The sequence below is a fragment of the Rhinopithecus roxellana genome, chromosome 12, assembly GCF_007565055.1.
Source record: "Rhinopithecus roxellana isolate Shanxi Qingling chromosome 12, ASM756505v1, whole genome shotgun sequence".
Classification (NCBI taxonomy): domain Eukaryota; kingdom Metazoa; phylum Chordata; class Mammalia; order Primates; family Cercopithecidae; genus Rhinopithecus; species Rhinopithecus roxellana.
Genome location: NC_044560.1, coordinates 10947344 through 10966585, shown reverse-complemented (window position 1 = coordinate 10966585; position 19242 = coordinate 10947344). Strand labels below are relative to the sequence as shown.

The following is a 19242-nucleotide window of genomic DNA, read 5'->3' as shown; positions in this document are numbered from 1 at the left end:
CATTTCTGTGGAAGGCTTTTCCAGTCTGGCTCAGGCAGGAAGGCCTGCTTTGTGGGAAGGGTGGAGCAGCAGCTCAAGTTCTGTGTGAGCAACGTGCAGCTGAGCGGGGGGAGCCCTGTGGGTGGGGGACTCCCAGGGACAGCTCCATGGCCGACTGAAGGTGCCTCTTTGTGCACCAGAGGTATGTGTGCATTGGCCCACTGGGTCCTCCTGTAGGTGGGCCTAGCCCAGGCCCTTGCCAGGGCCTCCTGGCACTCTCTCCTGCTCTAGCTATTTTGGGCACTGGCTGTGTTCGGGCTTGGGGAGTGATGGGTAATCTTGCCCAGACCAAGGCTGCTAGGGTGAGGTTGGTGGGGTACTGCCTGGACTGCCATCCCAGCTCCCTGAATCTTTGATCACTATAGCCTCTGCCCCTGGCTTCAGCTTCAAAGGGTCATGGTCAGCAGACTCTGAGGGGATGCCAACCCCACTGATGAGGCAGAGAAGGGTGCCAGACAAGCCTGTCCCTTGGGGCATTCCCTGCTCTCAGTATCAGAAATAGTTGTGCTTTTTCTAAGCAACTGGTTTGTTTTTACATTATGAGACATGGAATCTAGGGACCGGTCAGGTTTCCTTCTTCCCATTGGCTGCTGGCAAGCTCAGGATGAGTTGTCCTTTTCCTAGATCTCTGGGATTCAGCATGTGCTCTCTGTCTGCTTGCCTCACTCCAGGCTCCATCTGCCTGCCCTGCCTGAGTTTTTCTTACATATCTTTAGTTAATAAAATGTAATCCCCTCCTTTAGCCCTGTTCCCTTTGCGGGTGGGACACAGCCGAGAATTTTAGAATCCTAATGTTTTACAGTGTCAGTGCTCTAAAATATCAAAGCCAGTGGAAGCTAAATAACTAAATAACGATAAAACTAAAGGTATTTACGTATCTTTAGTTAATATTTTCTTGGCTATTAAGTGCACATCTTTTTAAGCTCTCTGCAGCCTTTTTGGAACAGGGCAAGAGGGGAGGTATAAATGAATAATGAGGAGGGCTAAAGGAAGGGATCACTCTGTCGCCCAGGCTGGAGTGCAATGGCGCCATCTTGGCTCGCTGCAACCTCCACCTCCCGGGTTCAAGCGATTCTCCTGCCTCAGCCTCCCAAGTAGCTGGGATTACAGGCATGTGCCACCATGCCTGGCTAATTTTTGTATTTTTTAGTAGAGTCGGGGTTTCACCATGTTGGCCAGGTTGGTCTCGAACTCCTGACCTCAGGTGATCCACCAGCCTCAGCCTTCTAAAGTGCTGGGATTACAGGCATGAGCCACTGCACCCAGCCTGTCCTGACTTTGTAATCCCCTCCTTTAGCCCTGTTCCCTTTACGGGTGGGACACAGCCTAGAATTTTAGAATCCTAATGTTTTAGAGTGTCAGTGCTCTAAGATATCAAAGCCAGCAGAAGCTTTGGGATCATTTAAGTTGATGGCTTTCAAACTCGCTAAGCAGTGAAACCCTTGTTTTAATCATAATAACAGTAATAATCACAGCAAACACTTACAGAACATTCACCATATGCTGTGTTATTTGTAGCATTTTACATTTGTATTTAATCCTCACAACAGCCCTATGAGATAGATACTATTACTATGAATGATCGTTCCCATTTTACAGACGAGGAAATGGAGGCACAGAGAGGAGAAATGACTTGCTCATGGTCTCACAGCTAACCAAGGGCTGAACCAGATATTTATGTAGAAGGTGAGAATATAAAAAGGAAAGGGGTGGATTTGTGGCCAGGCACAGTGGCTCATGCCTGTAATCCCAGCACCTTAGGAGGCTGAGGCAGGAGGATCTCTTGAGACCAGGAATTCGAGACCAGCCTGGGCAACATAGTGAGACCCCATCTCTACAAAAATTAAATTAGCCAGATGTGGTGATGTACCCCTATACTCCCAGCTACTTGGAAGGCTGAGGCAGGAGGATATCTTGAGCCTAGGAGGCTCTGAGGAGGCCCACTACCCTCTAGCCTGGGCAACAGAGCAGAACCCTGTTTAAAATAAAAAAAATTGGTTGTGTTTTGATGAAAATGAGTGTTTGGGAAGGGGCCCAAACTCTAACGCTGCCCCGCTTCCACCTCACCCTTGTACAGAGTGGCCCTGAGGATGCTGAGGATGGACTGGAGAGCCGCGACCTAGGGTTGCTTCGTCATCAGAGGGGAGTCTGAGGCCCAGAGAAGGGAAGGGACTCGCCCAAGAGAACAGAGCTGGCTGGGAGCCCTGTTCTCAGTCCCTGCCCTGAAGAGCACCAGCACCCCCTTGCCTGCATGGTCCCCAGACCTGGGAGTGAGCCCCTGCCCCGGCCTCTGCACTCGGCCCGGAACGAAGCTCTATTTCTTTCTGGGGCACAGGTACCTCCAGACTTTCTAGAGGGTCCCTGCAGACCAGGAATGACTGGGTGCCGGGCGACCTTCTCTTTCACCTCCGACAGGACTCACCCCCTGAGAGAGCAGGCTGATGGCCAGGGAGGGAAGGCTCCGGCTGTGTTTGGATTTCTCAGGTGACAGATGTCAGTCACCCTGAGGAGAGAGAACACACTCCTCCTACTACCAGCTAGCCTGCCGCCAGCCCGCTTTTCCTTCTACGGGGACTCGTGGCTTTTCTTATCTTCTTGAAGAGCCTCCCTTACAAAGCCCCTGGGTACTGGGGAGCATATCTTACATCTAAAATCTTACTTAAGGCTAGCTTGAGGGAAAAGTGGGATGGTTGGCATGGTGTTCCCAAAGCGTGTTCTGTGGAACCCTAGTCTAGTGAGCTTTGCATAAATAAAGGGTTCCAAGTTAAGCAACTTTGGGAAACGCTAAATAGTTGCACGTGAGGCCCCCCAGCCCCCCAGCCCCCCAGCCCCATCATGTTGCTTCAGCCATTTAGGACTTAGGGAGGCAGCTCACCTTTGTATAACCAGCCCTTCCCAGATGTGTTTGTCTCCCCCGCGCGTATTCCCATCCCAGAGTTTCTGTGTCCGGGAAAGGACGTTATCATGAATAAAGCAGACGCGGGGCGCTTCAGGATGAGGACCCCTTGCTCTGATTTCTAGCTCTGCTGTCCACAGGCCTATCTCAGCCATGGGCTTGGCCCTGTCTGCCCTTTCCTCTGCTTCCATACAGCAGATGAGGAAAGCCTGGCCTGGGGGCAGGGGGAGCCGACCTCCTTGGCCACAGCTGCGGGGCCGCTGTTCCAGCCTGTTTTTTCCTGTTGCCAATGCCCACGGGAGCAAGCGCTGAGTGGAGTCACTGAGGCCTGGCTCTCTGGCTGTGTTGCGCAAGGCCCTGGAGACAGAGCACTGGCCCCTACTTGCCGCCGAGGCCCCCACCCACCCCTCCGGGATGCTCCTCAGTGACCATGGACAGCCTCTCGTTGCCCTGGAGATGGGCTTCCCAGCAGGAAAGTCCCAGGCATCATCAGTGGGACCGGGTGGTACGGAGTTCCTTCCAGGTGTGGAGCCAGGGGTCTTAGGTTCTAATCCTGTGACTATGGCAAGTCAGCTCTCTGAACCTTAGCCTCCTCACTTATAAACCCCGTTAATTAATTAACTAATTGATTGTTTTTAGAGATAGGGTCTCACTCTGTTGTCCAGACTGGAGTACAGTGGTGCAGTCATAGCTCACTACAGCCTCAAACTCCCGGCTCAATCAGTCCTCCAGCCTCAGCCTCCTAAGTAGCTGGGACTACAGGTGTGCACCACCGCAATGGGCTGATTTTTAATTTTTTTGTAGAGACAGGGTCTCACTATGTTGTCCAGGCTGGTCTCGAACGCCTGGTCTCAAGTAATCCTCCTGCCTCAGTCTTCATTAATTAATTCAACATTTTTTTTTTTTTTTTTTAAAGATGGATTTTCGCTTTTGTTGCCCAGGCTGGAGTGCAATGGCATGATCTTGGCTGACTGCAACCTCCGCCTCCTGGGTTCAAGTGATTCTCCTGCCTCAGCCTCCCAGGTAGCTGGGATTACAGGCACCTGCCACCACACCAGGCTAAGTTATGTACTTTTAATAGAGAGGGGGTTTCACCACGTTGGCCAGGCTGGTCTCGAACTCCTGACCTCTGGTGATCCGCCCGCCTCATCCTCCCAAAGTGCTGAGATTATAGGCGTGAGCCACCTACCGTGTCCAGCTGAAAGGTGACATTTGAGCAAAAACTGGAAGAAGAGGAGCGAGTGATGGAATATGTGGGGACAGTATCCCAGGCAGGGGGCTTCGTGTGTTTGAGGACTGTTGAGGGGATGCATGTGGCTATTTTAGAAGGCAGGGAGTTGGGTGAGCACAGTAGCAAAAGAGATTGGAGTGGGGCACGTGTGTGTGTGTGTGTGTGTGTGTGTGTGTATGTTTTTGTGGGTGTGTGTATAGACAGATTACATAGAACCTGGTTGGCCATGATAAGGGCTTTTCCTCTCACCCTTTGGTGAGTCAGGAGTCATGGGAAGTCCTAACCTGACAGGTTCAGGAAATGGCCATGGTTGTTAGTGGTGTCTCATGGCAACATAACTTTGTGGAACATTCCGCCCATCCTTCCATAGTCCTGGCACTGTGCAAGGGGCATTCATGAAATCTGTGGGCAGTGACCCAGGAGGGTATGGGCAGGCCCAACCAGGTTGGTGTGCCTTTGAAGCCCCACAGACATGCCAGGGCAGCAGGGTAGCTGGGAGCTGGAGAACCTGAGAACCAAGCCAGGCTGCTTGCAGGAGGCTGGCACGTGAACGCTGCAGGTGCTGCCGGCAGCCGAGGTGCCTGGCGGATAGTGTTCAACCTCCAGGGACCTTCTTGCTGGGCAGCCCAGGCAGAAGCTGTTCCCGCTTGGGCCACCCCCACTGCCTTGGCCACACCTGGCACATGGGTGAGGCAAGGGCATTTCCCAGTGGCTTCCTGGTTCCCTGTAAGTTGGCAGGCAGCTCATTCAGCCACCAGGAGAGACCCAATCTTGGGTTGTCTGTGGCGGATGGAGGAGAGTGCAGGGACTCTGGGGGAACAGGGGAGACTTGGCGTCTGTGACTAGCACTGGGTCAGCAGCACAACTGAAGGACGGCGCTTTTAAATGGAAAAGCCCACTCGTGCCACCCTCTGACTCCTCTGCCACTCACACACGTGTCCCGCTGCACCAGGCTTCTTTCCGCCCCGCAAGTGTGCCCTGCCCTCTCTGGCCCTGGCCTCAGCGTGTGCCCTCCCCTTCACCTGGTCCACACTTCCCGTTCTCCACTTTACTTAGGTGAAGTTATCTCTCAGGCCCCAGCTGAGTTAGCATTTCTTCTGGAAATCTTCCCCGGCCTCCCAGCCACCTCCCTAAGTGAGGGGACCCTCCCCTGGTCTCTGCCAGCCCCTATCCTTCCCTTTCAGCACTCTCCTCGCGTGGTGTTGCCAGCATGTGGTTCTGTGGCCTGTGTCCCCCAGGAACATGGAGTTCTGTGTCTGTCCATTTCACATTCTGTCCCCCAGGCCCAGCACATAGTATATACCCAGTAAGTCGAGGTTGAAGTGACTTGAATTGAACCAAATGGGACGGATCTGATCGATTCTACCTTTTTTTTACCGATGAGAAAGCTGAAGCCCCCCCATCTAGAATGTGGCCAGGGTGGCCTGGACTTGAGGGTGTCTGACAGCACAGCCTGCTCTGCCCCCCTGGCTGGAGGTCAAGTGTTCTCACCAGTCCCCCACCTGGTCAGTGCCAAACCAGGTTGGGTACCCACGCCTAGCGATGTCATAGGAGCCTCCAAGGCAGAGACCACATGGCGTCTCCCTGGAGAAGGGCCAGGCAGATTCAGGGCTTGGGACTATGCCTCTCAAAGAGGTCACTGCCTCACACTTGCCTCTCCCAGTAGCCCCAGGAAGGAGGCAAAGCAGGGACCTTTTTTTGCTTCCATTTTATTTATTTTTATTTTATTTTATTTTATTTATTTATTTTTTGAGATGGAGTTTCGCTCTTGTTGCCCAGGCTAGAGTGCAGTGGTACAATCTCGGCTCACTGCAATCTCTGCCTCCTGGGTTCAAGCGATTCTCCTGCCTCAGCCTCCAGAGTATCTGGGATTATAGGCATGTGCCACCACGCCCAGATAATTTTTGTAATTTAGTAGAGATGGGGTTTCACCATGTTGGCCAGGCTAGTCTCGAACTCCTGGCCTCAGGTGATCCGACTGCCTCTGCCTCCCAAAGTTCTAGGACTACAGGTGTGAGCCACCATGCCTGGCCTTTTGCTCCCATTTCATAGCGGAGAGAACTAAGTCTGGGAGGGATTGTTATGCAAAGACAGGGGGTGTCTTAGAATGGATTTCAGGGCTTGTGACCTAGTCCCTCCTTCCCTTTGGATGAAGTGTTATGGCCTCTGTTGTATTAATGGGAACTGAGGACTAGAGGTAATTCTGGCACTTTCAAGCTGTGTAATCTCAGGCAGGTCTCCTTCTGAAGTTCGCTTTCTTCTGTCAGGTGGGTTAATTTCCACCTCAGGGCTGTTGGGCAGGTTCATTTATCTGGTTTGTCCCTGAGTCCGCAGATTTATTAGTACCTACTGTGTGTTTTCTGTTGTGGGGTTGCAGCAATGCTCAAAACAGACCAAAGTCACTGCCTTCTGCGTGTTGTTCACATGGACTGAGTTGGTGGGTGTGGATGCCCAATGCACACAGTAGGGACTCAGTAAAGTTAGCTAAAAGGTAAAGGAGGCAGGGGCTTGTCCAAGGCAACATGGTGAGTGTGGGGCTGAGCTGGGACGAGAAACTCCAGACCCCAGCTTCCCGCCCTCTGGGCCTCCTCTGAAGGCCCTGACCTGCCCCAGCGCTCCGAAAAGTCCTGGATGGAATGCAGCTTTTCCAGGTTGCAGGCCTTGATATGAGCTTACAGAGGGTAGGGGTCAGAGGTCAGAAGCAGGACGCTGCTGGGAGCTGTGCCTCTGAGCTAGCCAAATACAGAAGCATGAACCCAGCAGAGGGGAGTCCTGGTTTCAGACTCCATTCCCATTGCCTTTGCTGTGTGACCTGGGGCAGGCAACTGTACCTCTCTGAGCCTGGTTTCCTTATCTATCAAATGAAGATGCCTCCAGTGTCTCCCTTGTGAGGCTGTGGTGGATCTGAGTGACGTAAGCCTTGTGAAGACCTTAGCTCAGCCCCTGGCACAAAGAAGCCCTGGATGCATGTTGGACCCTCTCCTTTTTTGGGGGGCTCCATATTCCTCCTGGCTGACTGGCTGGCGAAGTTCCTGCCACCTTGGGGGCCTCCGTGTGAGAAGCTGGCAGGCCTCCCGAGTGGCACGGGCAGCACAGGCATGCCAGAGGAGGCTGTGGCCACCTCCCTTCCGGCCCGGCGCCCCTCTCAGACTGCCAGGGGATTAAAGGCCTTTTGGCCTTTGTGTCGGGTTCTCCCGCCCCTGGCAGTTTGTACAACAAAGTGCTGCCCCAACAGATTCCTTCCCCTGTGCTGTCTGTCGCCTGTGGACAGGGCACTGGGTGGCCTGGGGGTGGGGCAGGGCACCTTGATCCTGTATCTGGGGCCTGGGTTGCAGCTGAGTAGGGGAAGCACTTGTTTTGGGGTTACCTAGGAGCCTGCATCCTGGCAGAGGGGGACGGGGACCTTGTCTGGGTTCAGGTCCCTCCCCAGAGATTTGGGGACCATGAGTCACATTGTCTGCTGGTTCCTCGGCAGGAAGCGGGGAAGGGGGACTGAGGCAGGGCCCGTGATGACTGTGGCAGGGAGGCAGGTGGGCAGGCAGTAGCTCTTTTGTCTCCCCGCCCCCGCACTGTCTCTGGATTTTGATGGGGTGAGCTCACTCCATCCCCACATGCCTGGAGCCTGGCCCTGGGCAGCTGTAGCCGCCCTGGGGACCATGCAGTGCTCAGACCTTCCTGCCTAGCTGTGGGGGCAGTGGGGGCTCAGTCCCAGGCCCGGGCTACAAGCAGGGTGGGGTGGGCTGGCTGCTGAAGGCATGTGAGGAATGTCACTGGAGAAGCCCAAAGCCTGGGTTGGTCCCAGAGTCAGCCTCTGAGTAGGCAGACAACTTTGAGCCATGGGACCCAATTCTATTGCCCACCCCTTGCTAGAGTCCCGCCCGCTCAGCCAGGCTCCTCCCTTCATCCCAGATCTGGAGGTGACCCCAGGCCTGAGCTCACACCTCACTCCCCATGCATCACCCCTCAACTACACCTACCCCTCACCCCTACCCTGCACCCCCTGCATGGTGCGAACCCTAATGCTTATTAAGCACTTACTGTATAAGTAATTCTAGTGCTTATTAAGCACTTATTGTATAAGTAAACACCTCACTAAGTGCCTTACCTGCTTGATCCCATTTACCCAGACAATCCTCTCTGAGCCTCAGTTTCTTCATCCAGAAAATGGAAATAATAATAACACAAGCTCACAGTTCCTTGACTGAAAGCCTTGGAGTCAGATGTGTTTTGGAATTCAGAATTTTTCAAGTTTGAAGAAGGTGACATAGAGCATGTGCCCAGCCGGGATGTGACATCCCCACTGGAGTCTGGGGGTCACATCCCATGATCAAACAACAGTAATACTGCTGCAGTGAAACGCAGGACTCTTCCCGCTGAGTGGAGTGAACACACTCTGAATAGCTTCATGTCAGTTCAGGTCAGGGCTTGGCACCAAGTGAGCTTGCTATAAACTTGTTTTTGAGAGTCTTGCTCCATCGCCCAGGCTGGAGTGCAGTGGTGCGATCTCGGTTCACTGCAACCTCCGCCTCCCGGGTTCAAGCAATTCTCCTACCTCAGCCTCCCGAGTAGTTGGGACTATAGGCATGCACCACCACACTAGGCTAATTTTTGTATTTTTAGTAGAGACGGGGTTTCGTCATGTTGGCCAGGCTGGTCTTGAACTCCTGGCCTCAAGTGATCTGTACCAACTCTCCGTATCTGTACCTCCCCCACCTTCTCTCCGCTCTGTGCCCCGCTCTTGTGGTTTTCTCCTCAGTGCTGAGTCCTTTCCTAGCCAGCCTTGTCTGCCTCTTTATCCTCACCCAGGCCAGGAGAGGAGGATCCAGCCTGCATTCATTGTCCCCAAGGACACAACTTGGACCTGGAGTTCCATGTGACCCTCGTTCTCACTAGGAGGGCCTGGACATAGCCCACCTCTGGGATTAGGTGCCTCCCAGAAGCCTTCGCCTACAGTCCCGCCTGTGTTCAAGGAATGCCTGCCCACTGGGGGCCGCCCTGCCTGCATCCCGGCCCTAAGCAATTGTTCTCAGCCTGTTAGAACAGTTCTCTGGCCTGGGCCCGGTTGAGTCAGCTGCCTGTACCCCCCAACCAGGAACTGGAGGGTCTGGAAAATCCCCCTCTCTGCTTAGCTCCTTCCTTTCTGGCTGAGGTCTGCCCCCTAGACCCCTCCTCTCCGGCTCCCCGTCTGGCTCCAACACATGTCTGAAGTGCTGGGTTCCTCTGGGAGGAAGCCGGGCTCCCTCACAGCCGGAGACGGGCTGGAGGGCAGGAAACCTGGGTTCTATTTCTGCCTCTGACCTTGGAGCCGCTAATGGCCCTCCTTGGGACCCGAGGCACATGCTGCATGGCTCCAGGCTACTGCCAGCTCAGGCATCCCATGGGGCCGTCCTGAGAGCTGGTCGGGTTGGGGATAGGAACTGGCCAACCCTGGGCTCCCTGGTATTGCTGTCTGCTTAGGCCTCATGGTCAGCCCAGAGGTCCAGCCCTGCCTCATTTCCTGGTGAGCAGAAGGCTTGGGGTGGGATGCCAGCTCCTCACCTGTGATCTGGGCAGATCCGTCTCCTGGGACTCACTGGGAAAGGGGAGCATTCATACCTCCTCAGCCACCTCCAAGGGTCACTGTCAACTCAGGTGATACTAGGCTGAGGAAATGCATTACGAAGTGACGTGCAGTGTGGCAGAGAGGCTTTGCAAGAGTGACTCCCAGTGATCTCGTATCTGCCTCATTGCACACCCCTGGTCACAGAGGTGGTATAGCACAGTGGCAGCTGCTTAGGTATTGGAGCCCGACCGCCAGGGTTCAAATCTCAGCCCTGCCACATGCCAGTTTCAACAGGTAACCTTTCTCTGCTGTCTTTGCCCCCCTTCTCAGTGGAACTCCATAAGACCTATAACCTGGTTTAGAAGTGCCTGGTGCCTAGTAAGTGCTCAGTAAATGTTAGCTGTTATTATTCCTCAAGCAGATCCTGGACTTTCCCGTTCTGGGTCCAAGGTCCTTCTATGGTCAAGTCTCAAGTTCCTTTTGGCTCTTTCTGGGAGCCTCTTTCCTGTCTGGTTCCCTCTCCTCTCACAGATGTGAAATACAGCTGCTGGAACCTTTTGATCTCCAGCTTTTTACAAATGAAGCCTCTGCTCTTGCTGACTTATTCCTTGCTATGGGCCCTGATCTGACCCTGGATCCTCAGACCCTGGGGTGGGGGCTGCAAGCAAGAGCAGACTGGCAGACAGAGGGGTCTGTGCTCTGGGGTCCTGTGGTGGAGTGTGGGGTACTTCTGTCCAAGTCCCGACGTGCTCTGGACTCTCTTTGCCCTCTCCCTGCAGATGTGTGTTCCTGGCTTTCTTTCCATGTTGAATCTCACTTTGCTATTTCCTGTCTGGTCCCAAGGCCACCCCTGCCACCACCCCCTGACCAGCTCCCTGCTCCCTGGGAAAAGCTGTGGACCTTGCTCATCACTCACCACTAGGTTTTCCTTTCTAGACGGCAGTGTATAGGAGATGCCAGGAGTCTCAGTGCTCCAGGCATGCCCTCCATAACCTTGGTTGCAATGGGAGGGGAATTGGCATTGACAGAGCCCCCCACCAGGTTGGGAGGACCCCTGAAATCTCCTCTATCCAGAGTCAGTGCCCCTGCACCAGCCCCAGCCTCATGCCCATGTTGGGTCAGTCAGTCCTGCTCCAGCCAGTGGGAACACTGCCCTGTACCCTACCCAGGGAAGGAGGCAGAACCCCTGGCAGGGGCTGGTCTTATGGTTCTTAACCAGTGGCTGTGGGAATCCCCTGGACATGCAAAATTATAACCACCCTCCTGGGATGGAAGAACCTGACTCACTGTCTCTGAGAAGGAGCCCAGGAATCTGCATTTCTCACCAGCTCCCAGAGGTTCTAAAGCACACTTCTGAATGCACATCCCACTGGCACAGCCTAGAAGTCCACAGGCCAGCACTCAGGAGGACAGGGATGGGCGCTTATGCACAGGGAGAGGGCAGGGAGAGGAGGAGGAACAGGAGGCAATGTTTGCCGGTGGACTGGGGGGGCAAGGGCTTTAGGCCAAAGCAGGAATAAGATGTGGACAATGCAGACCGCCAGGGTCTGTGAGAGCACCATAAACACAAAGATGAACAAATGGCACCCAGCTACTCCCCCATCCAGGGAACTCACAGCCTAGGACAGGAGATGCTTATAGATTGCCCAGAGGTAGGTAATGCCTCCCCAAAGCAAGTCAGCTTCAAGGAGTGACTGGAATGCATAGGTGATGACGTTTTTGTCCACTCATTTATTCATTGATTCATTCAAGTATTTATTGAGCACGAGGTGCTCAATAATCTCAGAGAAGGTGGAGATGAATTCATCACAGCCCTTGCCTTCAAGGTGCTTCCATTCCAATGGAGGTACAGACAATAACCTTGTGAGCCCAGGAGGGCCCAGAACCAGACTGGGGGTTGAGGTCACTGTGAACAGCAAGGAGTTAGGACAAAGAGAGTTTCTCATCATCCTTAATGAGGCATAAATACACACAACAAAATATACCCATTTTCAGGGTGCAGTCAGTAATGAGATGTGTATGCCCAGTGAACCATCACCCCAGAAGGTTCTCTTGTGCCCCCTTCCCAGCCACCCCCAGCCTGCCCTTGGTCCCAAGTGACTACTGATCTTTCCGTCACTATGGATTAGACTTTCACCCCCAAGGGTTCATATAAATGGAATCGTATCGTTTGTAGTCTTTTGTGTCTGGCTTCTATCAGATCCACGCGTATCAATCAGTCGTTTGTTCCTCCTTATTCCTGAGTAGGTGGAGGAGGTGGTATTTAAGCTGATTTCGGAGGATGCACTGGAGTTCGCCTGAGAAACAAAGAGAGGAAGGGCATTCCAGCAGAGGGCCCGGCGTGAGAAATGCCAGAGGCGTGAGGGACATGGCCTGTGGGAGCTGTGGGGTTGGGGAGGGAAGGGGGCCTGGCTAGCTCTTTGTTTTTTTCTCCTCCTTGGCCTTTGCTCTGGCTTGGACCTCACTACCTTGTCTAGCCCTTGTGGGTTTGGTTTTCAAAAGCAGGACCATTTCCTTCTGGCTTAAGGCCAGGGCAGGGCCTGAGGCCCTCAGGCCAGGCCATTACCAGTCTGTGCATACTTGTGTTTGTGGAATCTGGGGTCCAGCCATCATGAATCTGCACACTTGTGGGTCACGGGGTTCCTGGGGTTCCCTTGGGCTCCCCTGGGTGTGTTTTCCTCTAAGTTATTTGGTAAAACTGCTTTGGAAACATCCGGATCTTGTCTAGGGGGAAGAGGCACTCACTGCCCGGCCCCACACCTGAGAAGGCAGGTGTTATGGCCACTGGGGCCCTTCTGCTCCGGCCCACATAGTGCAGGCCCCAAGGTAGAGCTTATCCTGGGCTCAGCAGCAGCCTGAGGTCACGTGGAGTTGACACCACGCCTGTCCCCATTCAGCCCAGATGCTGGGCTCTGCCTCTGCGCTGCTGGGCGCAGAGATGAGCCTGTCAGTGTGGCTGCATGTGCCAAAGCTAATTCTCCAACACAGTGGAATGTGTTCCCTGCAGCCTGGAGACAGGCAGGCCAGAGGGAGGCAGGAAGAGGAGCCAAACGGCCTGGGGAGGAGCTGCCTGGGGAGGCAACAGCTTTGAGCAGCTCGCCCTCGACTTCTGCCTGTGTCCCCACCCATGCTGACCCTGGCCATCCTTCCACCTGCCTGTGCCCCCCATCTGCGCTGGCTGAGGTCACCCCTTTACCCGCCCACATCCCCCCATCCACTCACTCATGTCCTGGGTGTCCCTTGCCTTCTCCCAAGGAAAAGGAGTCTTCACTTGCTAAAGTGATTTACATTTTATTGTCTGCTTTATTTGAGGATTCATTCAGAATTTACAGGGTTGGGCTCTGAAGCTTCCAGGGGCTAATGGGACTTGGGGAAACTGAGTCAAAAACGAGTTCAGCCCCAGCCTGGCTCACTGAGCCATACTAAGTCAAATTTAACCACTAGGGGGCCTGGGGGTGGGACTCTGGATCCCCCTGGAAGTGAGGGGAAGGACTGTGGGGCTCAGCGGGAGCTGGACAGAGTGACTCAATCGGCTCTGTCGTTCACTTACAGGTGACCCACGGGCTGAGCGCGTACGATGGCTTATCTCTGCCTGAGGACACGGAGACGGTCACAGCAAGCCAAATGCGCTGGACACATTCGTACCTTTCTGATGATGAGGACATGCTGGCTGACAGCACCTCCGGAGGTGAGCCGAGGATCCGAGGCTGGGAGCAGAGGGGTGGGGGGCGAGACCGTGCTTCTTCCCACTGGTCCTTAAAGAGGCCCCATGAAGTTCCACAAGGTGGTTCCTCAAGAGATGGGCTGTGTGTGTCCTGAGCCCTGGTCCCCATGACCCCAGCATCCTCCACTTACAACCTGTGTGGCCCTGGGCTGGTCATCATTCTGCAGCCTGGGACAGTCAGGACCTACCAGGCAGGTGGCTGGCAATGCAGCATGCGGGACAATCACGCATCCTGTACCCCACCTCCTTGTTCTCACCTGGAGGCTAGTCTGATCTGCCCGTTCCCACCCCAGCCACTGGACAGATAATTTGAGTCCCTGGAGTTTGGGGCGTCAGCCCACATCTTCTCTCTCTCTCTCTCTTTTATTTTTTTTGTTTTTTTTGTTTTGTTTTGTTTTTTGAGATGGAGTCTCACTCTGCCGCCCAGGCTGGAGTGCAGTGGTGCAATCTCAGCTCACTGCAGCCTTTGCCTCCCGGGTTCAAGCAATTCTACGTCAGCCTCCTGAGTAGGTGGGACTATAGGCAGGTGGCACCACACCCAGCTAATTTTTGCATTTTTAGTAGAGACGGGGTTTCACCATGTTGGCCAGGCTGGTCTTTAACTCCTGATCTCAAGTGATCCACCTGCCTCGGCCTCCCAAAGTGCTGTGATTACAGGCTTGAGCCATCGAACCCAGCTGGCCCACACCCTCTGTGATGGAGGCTTCCAAGCCGACTTTCACAGGCCCCTCCCTAGGCAAGGGGGAGGAGGGTGACCGACCATTCTGTGCTTCCTCAACCCTGCCCCACTGTATGCTAGGTGCCCAGAACAGTGCCTGACACCCAGTAGGTACTCAACAAATATTTGTTGTTGCTGATTACGTCTCTTTTTTGCTTATAGACGACCTGGGCAGTGGGGACCTGGGCAGCGGGGACTTCCAGATGGGTAAGTTGCTGCGGGCCTCCTGCAGGTCTCCCTCCTGCCCCCCAGGGAAGCCCCAGAGCCAGTCTCCTGGGCTGAGGGCCTCGAGGGCTCCTTGGGCCTGCCCTGGGGTACAAAGCAAGGAGAAGTGGGGGTGATCTCTTAACCTGCAGAGTGACAGTTGTGCAGACTGATTGGGAGGTCCCTGTAAGGCTGGTGTGGCCAGGTCCTGTGCTTGCCAATGCCACAGGCACAGGTATCAGGGCAATGGGCAGGTAAAGCCCAGTTCTGCTGGAGACTGAGAGCCAGTCAGCTGTTCCACATTCAAAGCAATGTTCTCACCTCCCAGGGCAGCTCAACTGTTGAGTCCTTCCCCAGAGCTCTCCTGGTGGCACAGATCTGGGGGTCCCAGGCAAAGACAAGCAGAACAAGGGGCTCTGTGGAATCGGGCATTCAGGCATCCAGCAGGGCGGGCAGGGCTCAGAGCGAGCCTGACCCGAGGCTTGGGAGAGAACCCTGCCTCCTAAGTGCTGGCCTGTGGACTTCTAGGCTGTGCCCATGGGATGTGCATTCAGGAGTGTGCTTTAGAACTTCCAGGAGCTCGTGAGAAATGCAGATTCCTGGGCTGCTTCTCAGTGACAGCGAGTCACCTGCTGGGAAGCAAGGGTTCCCAGCTTAGGGAGGCAAGGCTGGACTCTCGGAGGGAGGAGAGTCAGCCCCCACCCTGGTCAGACTGGCCCAGCACTGGGATGGGGGCTCATAGTCCCTGCTTCCTTCCGCTCTGGGATACTGGGTGGAGAAGGACCTACCCCAGGACAAGGCCCGGTGGCTGTTTATGGTTCCTACTGCCCTCTCTAGGAGGCAGCTCCTGGGACAGTCTATGACCAGGGCCAAGGATGGAGCAGCTGCTTAGGTCAGACCAACCACTGGGCCGCCCCGTGGCATCCAGGACTGCCTTCACCCTAGGTAGGCCTTGGCCAAATCTGGCCTGGGCCTACTTCAGGGGTGGAGTCACCTCCCTTTAGCTGACATATCAGGGGCCTTCAAATGCCAGTGGGTGGCATCCTAACTGGGTCAGTGTAGACAGGAGGGTGGGTCCCTGGGTAACCTGGTCCTGACTGTGACCTCCCAGAGCCTGGACTTGGGCTCTGCCTGAAGGTTTTCCACGTGTAGGTCTCCACGAGGCTGCAGGATGCCTGGGAACTGGGTGGGGCTTGGGAGAGGGAGTGTCAGGTGGGCTCCAGGCACACAAACCATGTCCCATCCTGCAATGGCCTATGCTAATGTGTCCCTGGAGCTGCCTCTGGCCAAGCCGGGCTTGCCTCCGAGTCCACCCTGTCCATTCATGAACCATCTCCAGCCCCTCCCCCAGCTGGGCAGTCCTGGCCAGCCCACCTGCCCTCCCTAAGAAGCAGCTGTGAGGGCAGGCGAGGCCAGAAGGGAAGAGGTGGGGAACAGGGCAGAACAGCTGGAGGGGCCCAAGACCAGGGTAGGTGCCTTTTCTCACAAGTGGAAACAGGTGGGGCCTCAGACCCTCCAGGCCCAAACCCTGGCTCCTGCCAGCTGCCCTTGGGGTAGGTCCAGGCAGCTGGGCTGAATGCCAGTCAGGGAGGCAGCAGGTATGACTCCCTGATCCCGGGGTCCCAGGGTGCCCGCTCAGCCTTGACCAAGGGCAGCGCCCCCACTGCGCCCGTGAGCTAGGGCCATCCTGACCATCATGGGGCCATGCCTAGGCTCTGGCCCAGTCCCAGACCCTGGACTCCAGCCCTTGAGATGGCTCTTCCCCTCCTCCCCCTGGGCATGGCTGTGGCTCTCTGGCTCAGCTCCAGCCCCGTGTGTCAACACCCATCGCTGATAGCCTCCCCTCCCTAGGACCCCTTCCCACCTCTCCTCCCCCAGTTTCTTTCCATCTTCTGACCTGTCTCTTTCTGTCTTCCCCCATGCCCGTGTGTCCTGCTCTGACCCTTGTCTGCATGTCTGTGTGTGTCCCCTGTCCGCCCTGTCCTGGGCCCTCTTCCCCACTCCTTGGGTGTCTGTCTCTGCGCCTCCTCCCTCTGCCTCATCCTATTCTCTCTCTCTCTGGCTCACCATCTCTGCCTCTGTCGCCCCGTCTTTCCCTCTCTCCCCTCTGCCTGTTCTTTTCTTTTTTTTTTCTCTCTGCCTTTTTCTTCACCTTGGTCTTTGCCTTTTCTCTCACATTTCCCCACCCTCACTTTCTGTGTCTCTGTCTCTGTCTTTCTGTTTCTTTGTGTCTCCCTCTCTCTTTTCATTGTCTCTGCCTCTCTCTCGCTGCTTCTCTCCATCTCGTCTCCCTTGCTGTCAATGTCCCTTCTTGCCTTCTTCTCTGTCTCTACTCTGCAGGCTCAGGGCCGCCCCTGGGCTGTTCGCCTGTGGCTGGCATGATGGTCTCCGAGCCTGATGAGGAGTCCCCTCTCAGTAAGTGACCCAGGCCTGGGCCAGGTGGGAGTGCTTCTGCCCCTCTGCCTCCCTCCCTATCCTCTCTCCCCACTCTTCCTTTTCTCTCCTTTCTCCCTGTTCTCTTCCTCCCCAACCTGCACTTTGCTACGAGTCACACAAGAGGCTCAGAGGCACCTCCCTGTGGAGTCCAGGGGCCAGGCCAGCCACTGCCCCTGCCCAGAACACAGCCAGGCCCACCCTGGGCCCACAGATCTAAATGCAGTGGACTGGGACCCTGGCGTTCTTCCCCATGGGGTGTTGGTCGGGCAGAGTTGGGTGCAACAGCCCTTCAGGGAACCAGGCCCTGCATTCCAGAGGCCACTTGTGTCTACCCCGGCACAGGCCAATCCTGGGCCCACCGGAGGGATCCACAGGGAACCAGGACTGGAGCTCAGGGACCTGGGTGTGTTGCAGGAAGTTCTGTTGAGCAGGGATGGGAATCAGGAGTTGGTGAGTAGCCTCCTCCTGGGCCAGGGCTGGTCAGGTGTGCAGCTCCCACTTCCACCCTGAGTGCAGAGTAGCTGTCTCCCTCTCCCAGCCTCTGGCTCCAAGGGAACTCACCAGATAGGGTAAGAGGAAGGAGAGGACTGGCCAGAGAGCAGCCCTATTCCAAGGCAGCCTCGCCCCTGCTGGCTGCACCAATGTCCTTGGCTCTGGAGGCTGGTTCTTTTTTTTTTTTTTTTGGATGGAGTCTCACTCTGTCACCCAGGCTGGAAGGCAGTACAGTGGCACAATCTCGGCTCACTGCAACCTCTGCCTCCCTGGTTCAAGCAATCCTCCTGCCTCGGCCTCCTGAGTAGCTGGGATTACAGGCACACACTACCACGCCTGGTTAATTTTTGTATTTTCACCATGTTGGCCAGGCTGGTCTCGAACTCCTGACCTCAAGTGATCTGCCCGCCTTGGTGTCCCAAAGTTCTGGGATTACAGGCGTGAGCCACCGTGCCCAGCCCGGGGGCTGGTTCTTGAAACAGAGGTGGCCTCACCTTCTGCCCCCAATGCTCAGGCACCAGCTGCAGGGTGGGAGATGGAGGGTGTTCGCCTGGACCTGCCCTTGGTCTCGAAGAACGAAGAGGGGTGGGGTCAGGCTGGAGGGCCTGTGCCCTTCCCGGGCCCTAGTAGAAAGGGGCTTTGTGGAGCTCCAGCCCCCTTCCCCAGGAGCGGACACATTCCTGGGCAGAGGCCCGGCCTCCTCACCCGCTCTGGGCCATGGGGCTGAGGCCAGGGGCTTGGGTGGGGGGACTCTCAATGGGCCTCTGTGCCGGCTCACAAGGGGCCTCTGTAGCTGAGCCATGGCCCCCACACTCCAGCCCACAGAGCCCCGCCCACCCGGCACCCAGGAGCCCAGCCCAGCCGTTCAGGGCAGGCAGCGCCAGGGCTTTCTTCACCCGAGCCACAGAGCAAGAACGTCCTATGCACCTGTGGGCCTGACAGAGTAAAGCGGGAGGAGGATGGGCCTGGCAGTAGCACAGACAGTGCCACTTCCTGCTCTGCCACCTACACATCGGATTTCAGATTTTTGGATTAGGGATGCTTAGCTTGTATATGACTCATTTGTCACTCTTATTCATTCATATTTATCACATGCATGAATTCACAAACATTGTGAAACGTAATGAGTATAAAATGTCTCATATATATAGTAGGTGCTTAAGAAACGATAGATGTACTTTGGGAGGCCATAGCGAGAGGATTGCTTGAGTGCAGGAGTTTGAGACCAGCCTGGACAACATAGCAAGACCCCATCTCTATCAAAAGTCAAAAAATTACACGGGCATGGTGGCATGCACCTGTAATCCCAGCTACTCAGGAGGCTGCAGTGGGAGGATAGCTTGAGCCTTGGAGGTTGAGGCTGCCGTGAGCTGTGATTGTGCTACCGTACTCCAGCCTGGGTGACAGAGCAAGACCCTGCCTAAAAAAAAAAACAACAGATGCATGTGTATGTTCACACCAGTCTGAGATGAATTTGTTCAGCCATCACTTTTGAGGAACTCGCTGTGTGCCAGGCACTCGGCAAGCACTAGGGATGCAGGCGTGAATGAAATCCCAGGTTCCCCCTCATCAAGCTTAGAGTCTGGTGGTAGAGAGGATGACAGCAGCTTTGATTGTCTTTGCTGTGTGCCAGGCACTGCATCTGAGTATAACGGCCTGTTGCATGTGAACACAGCATCATGCACTCCTCGCAGCCACGCAGGTGGTGCATGCTATCAATATCCCCATTAGGAAACAGAAACTCAGAGCCGAGGTCAGTGCCTGAGGCGCGGCTGGCCTTAGAACTCACGATTGTTGCTGTGATGTGAAACCTGGCGGAATCTACGCAGCACACGGTGGAAGGTGCTCTGCTAGGGAAAGCAGGGTACTGTGAGAGCCCAGGGGAGCAGTCTCTACCCCAGCCAGGGCAGATCAGGAAGATCAGGAGACAATGGCTGAGCCAAGTCCTGAGGAATGACTA

The 19242-nt window shown here is 55.2% G+C and overlaps 1 protein-coding gene across 1 annotated transcript in view; it reads left to right on the top strand.

Annotated features, from left to right (window-relative positions):
- The window catches only part of HSPG2 (heparan sulfate proteoglycan 2), a 117459-nt gene that overhangs the window by 27489 nt on the left and 70728 nt on the right, over nucleotides 1-19242 (top strand). The window contains exons 2-3 of the mRNA XM_010364372.2: nucleotides 13261-13396; nucleotides 14313-14357. Coding sequence (XP_010362674.2) covers nucleotides 13261-13396; nucleotides 14313-14357 — 181 coding nt within the window. The remainder of the gene's footprint in view (nucleotides 1-13260; nucleotides 13397-14312; nucleotides 14358-19242) is intronic.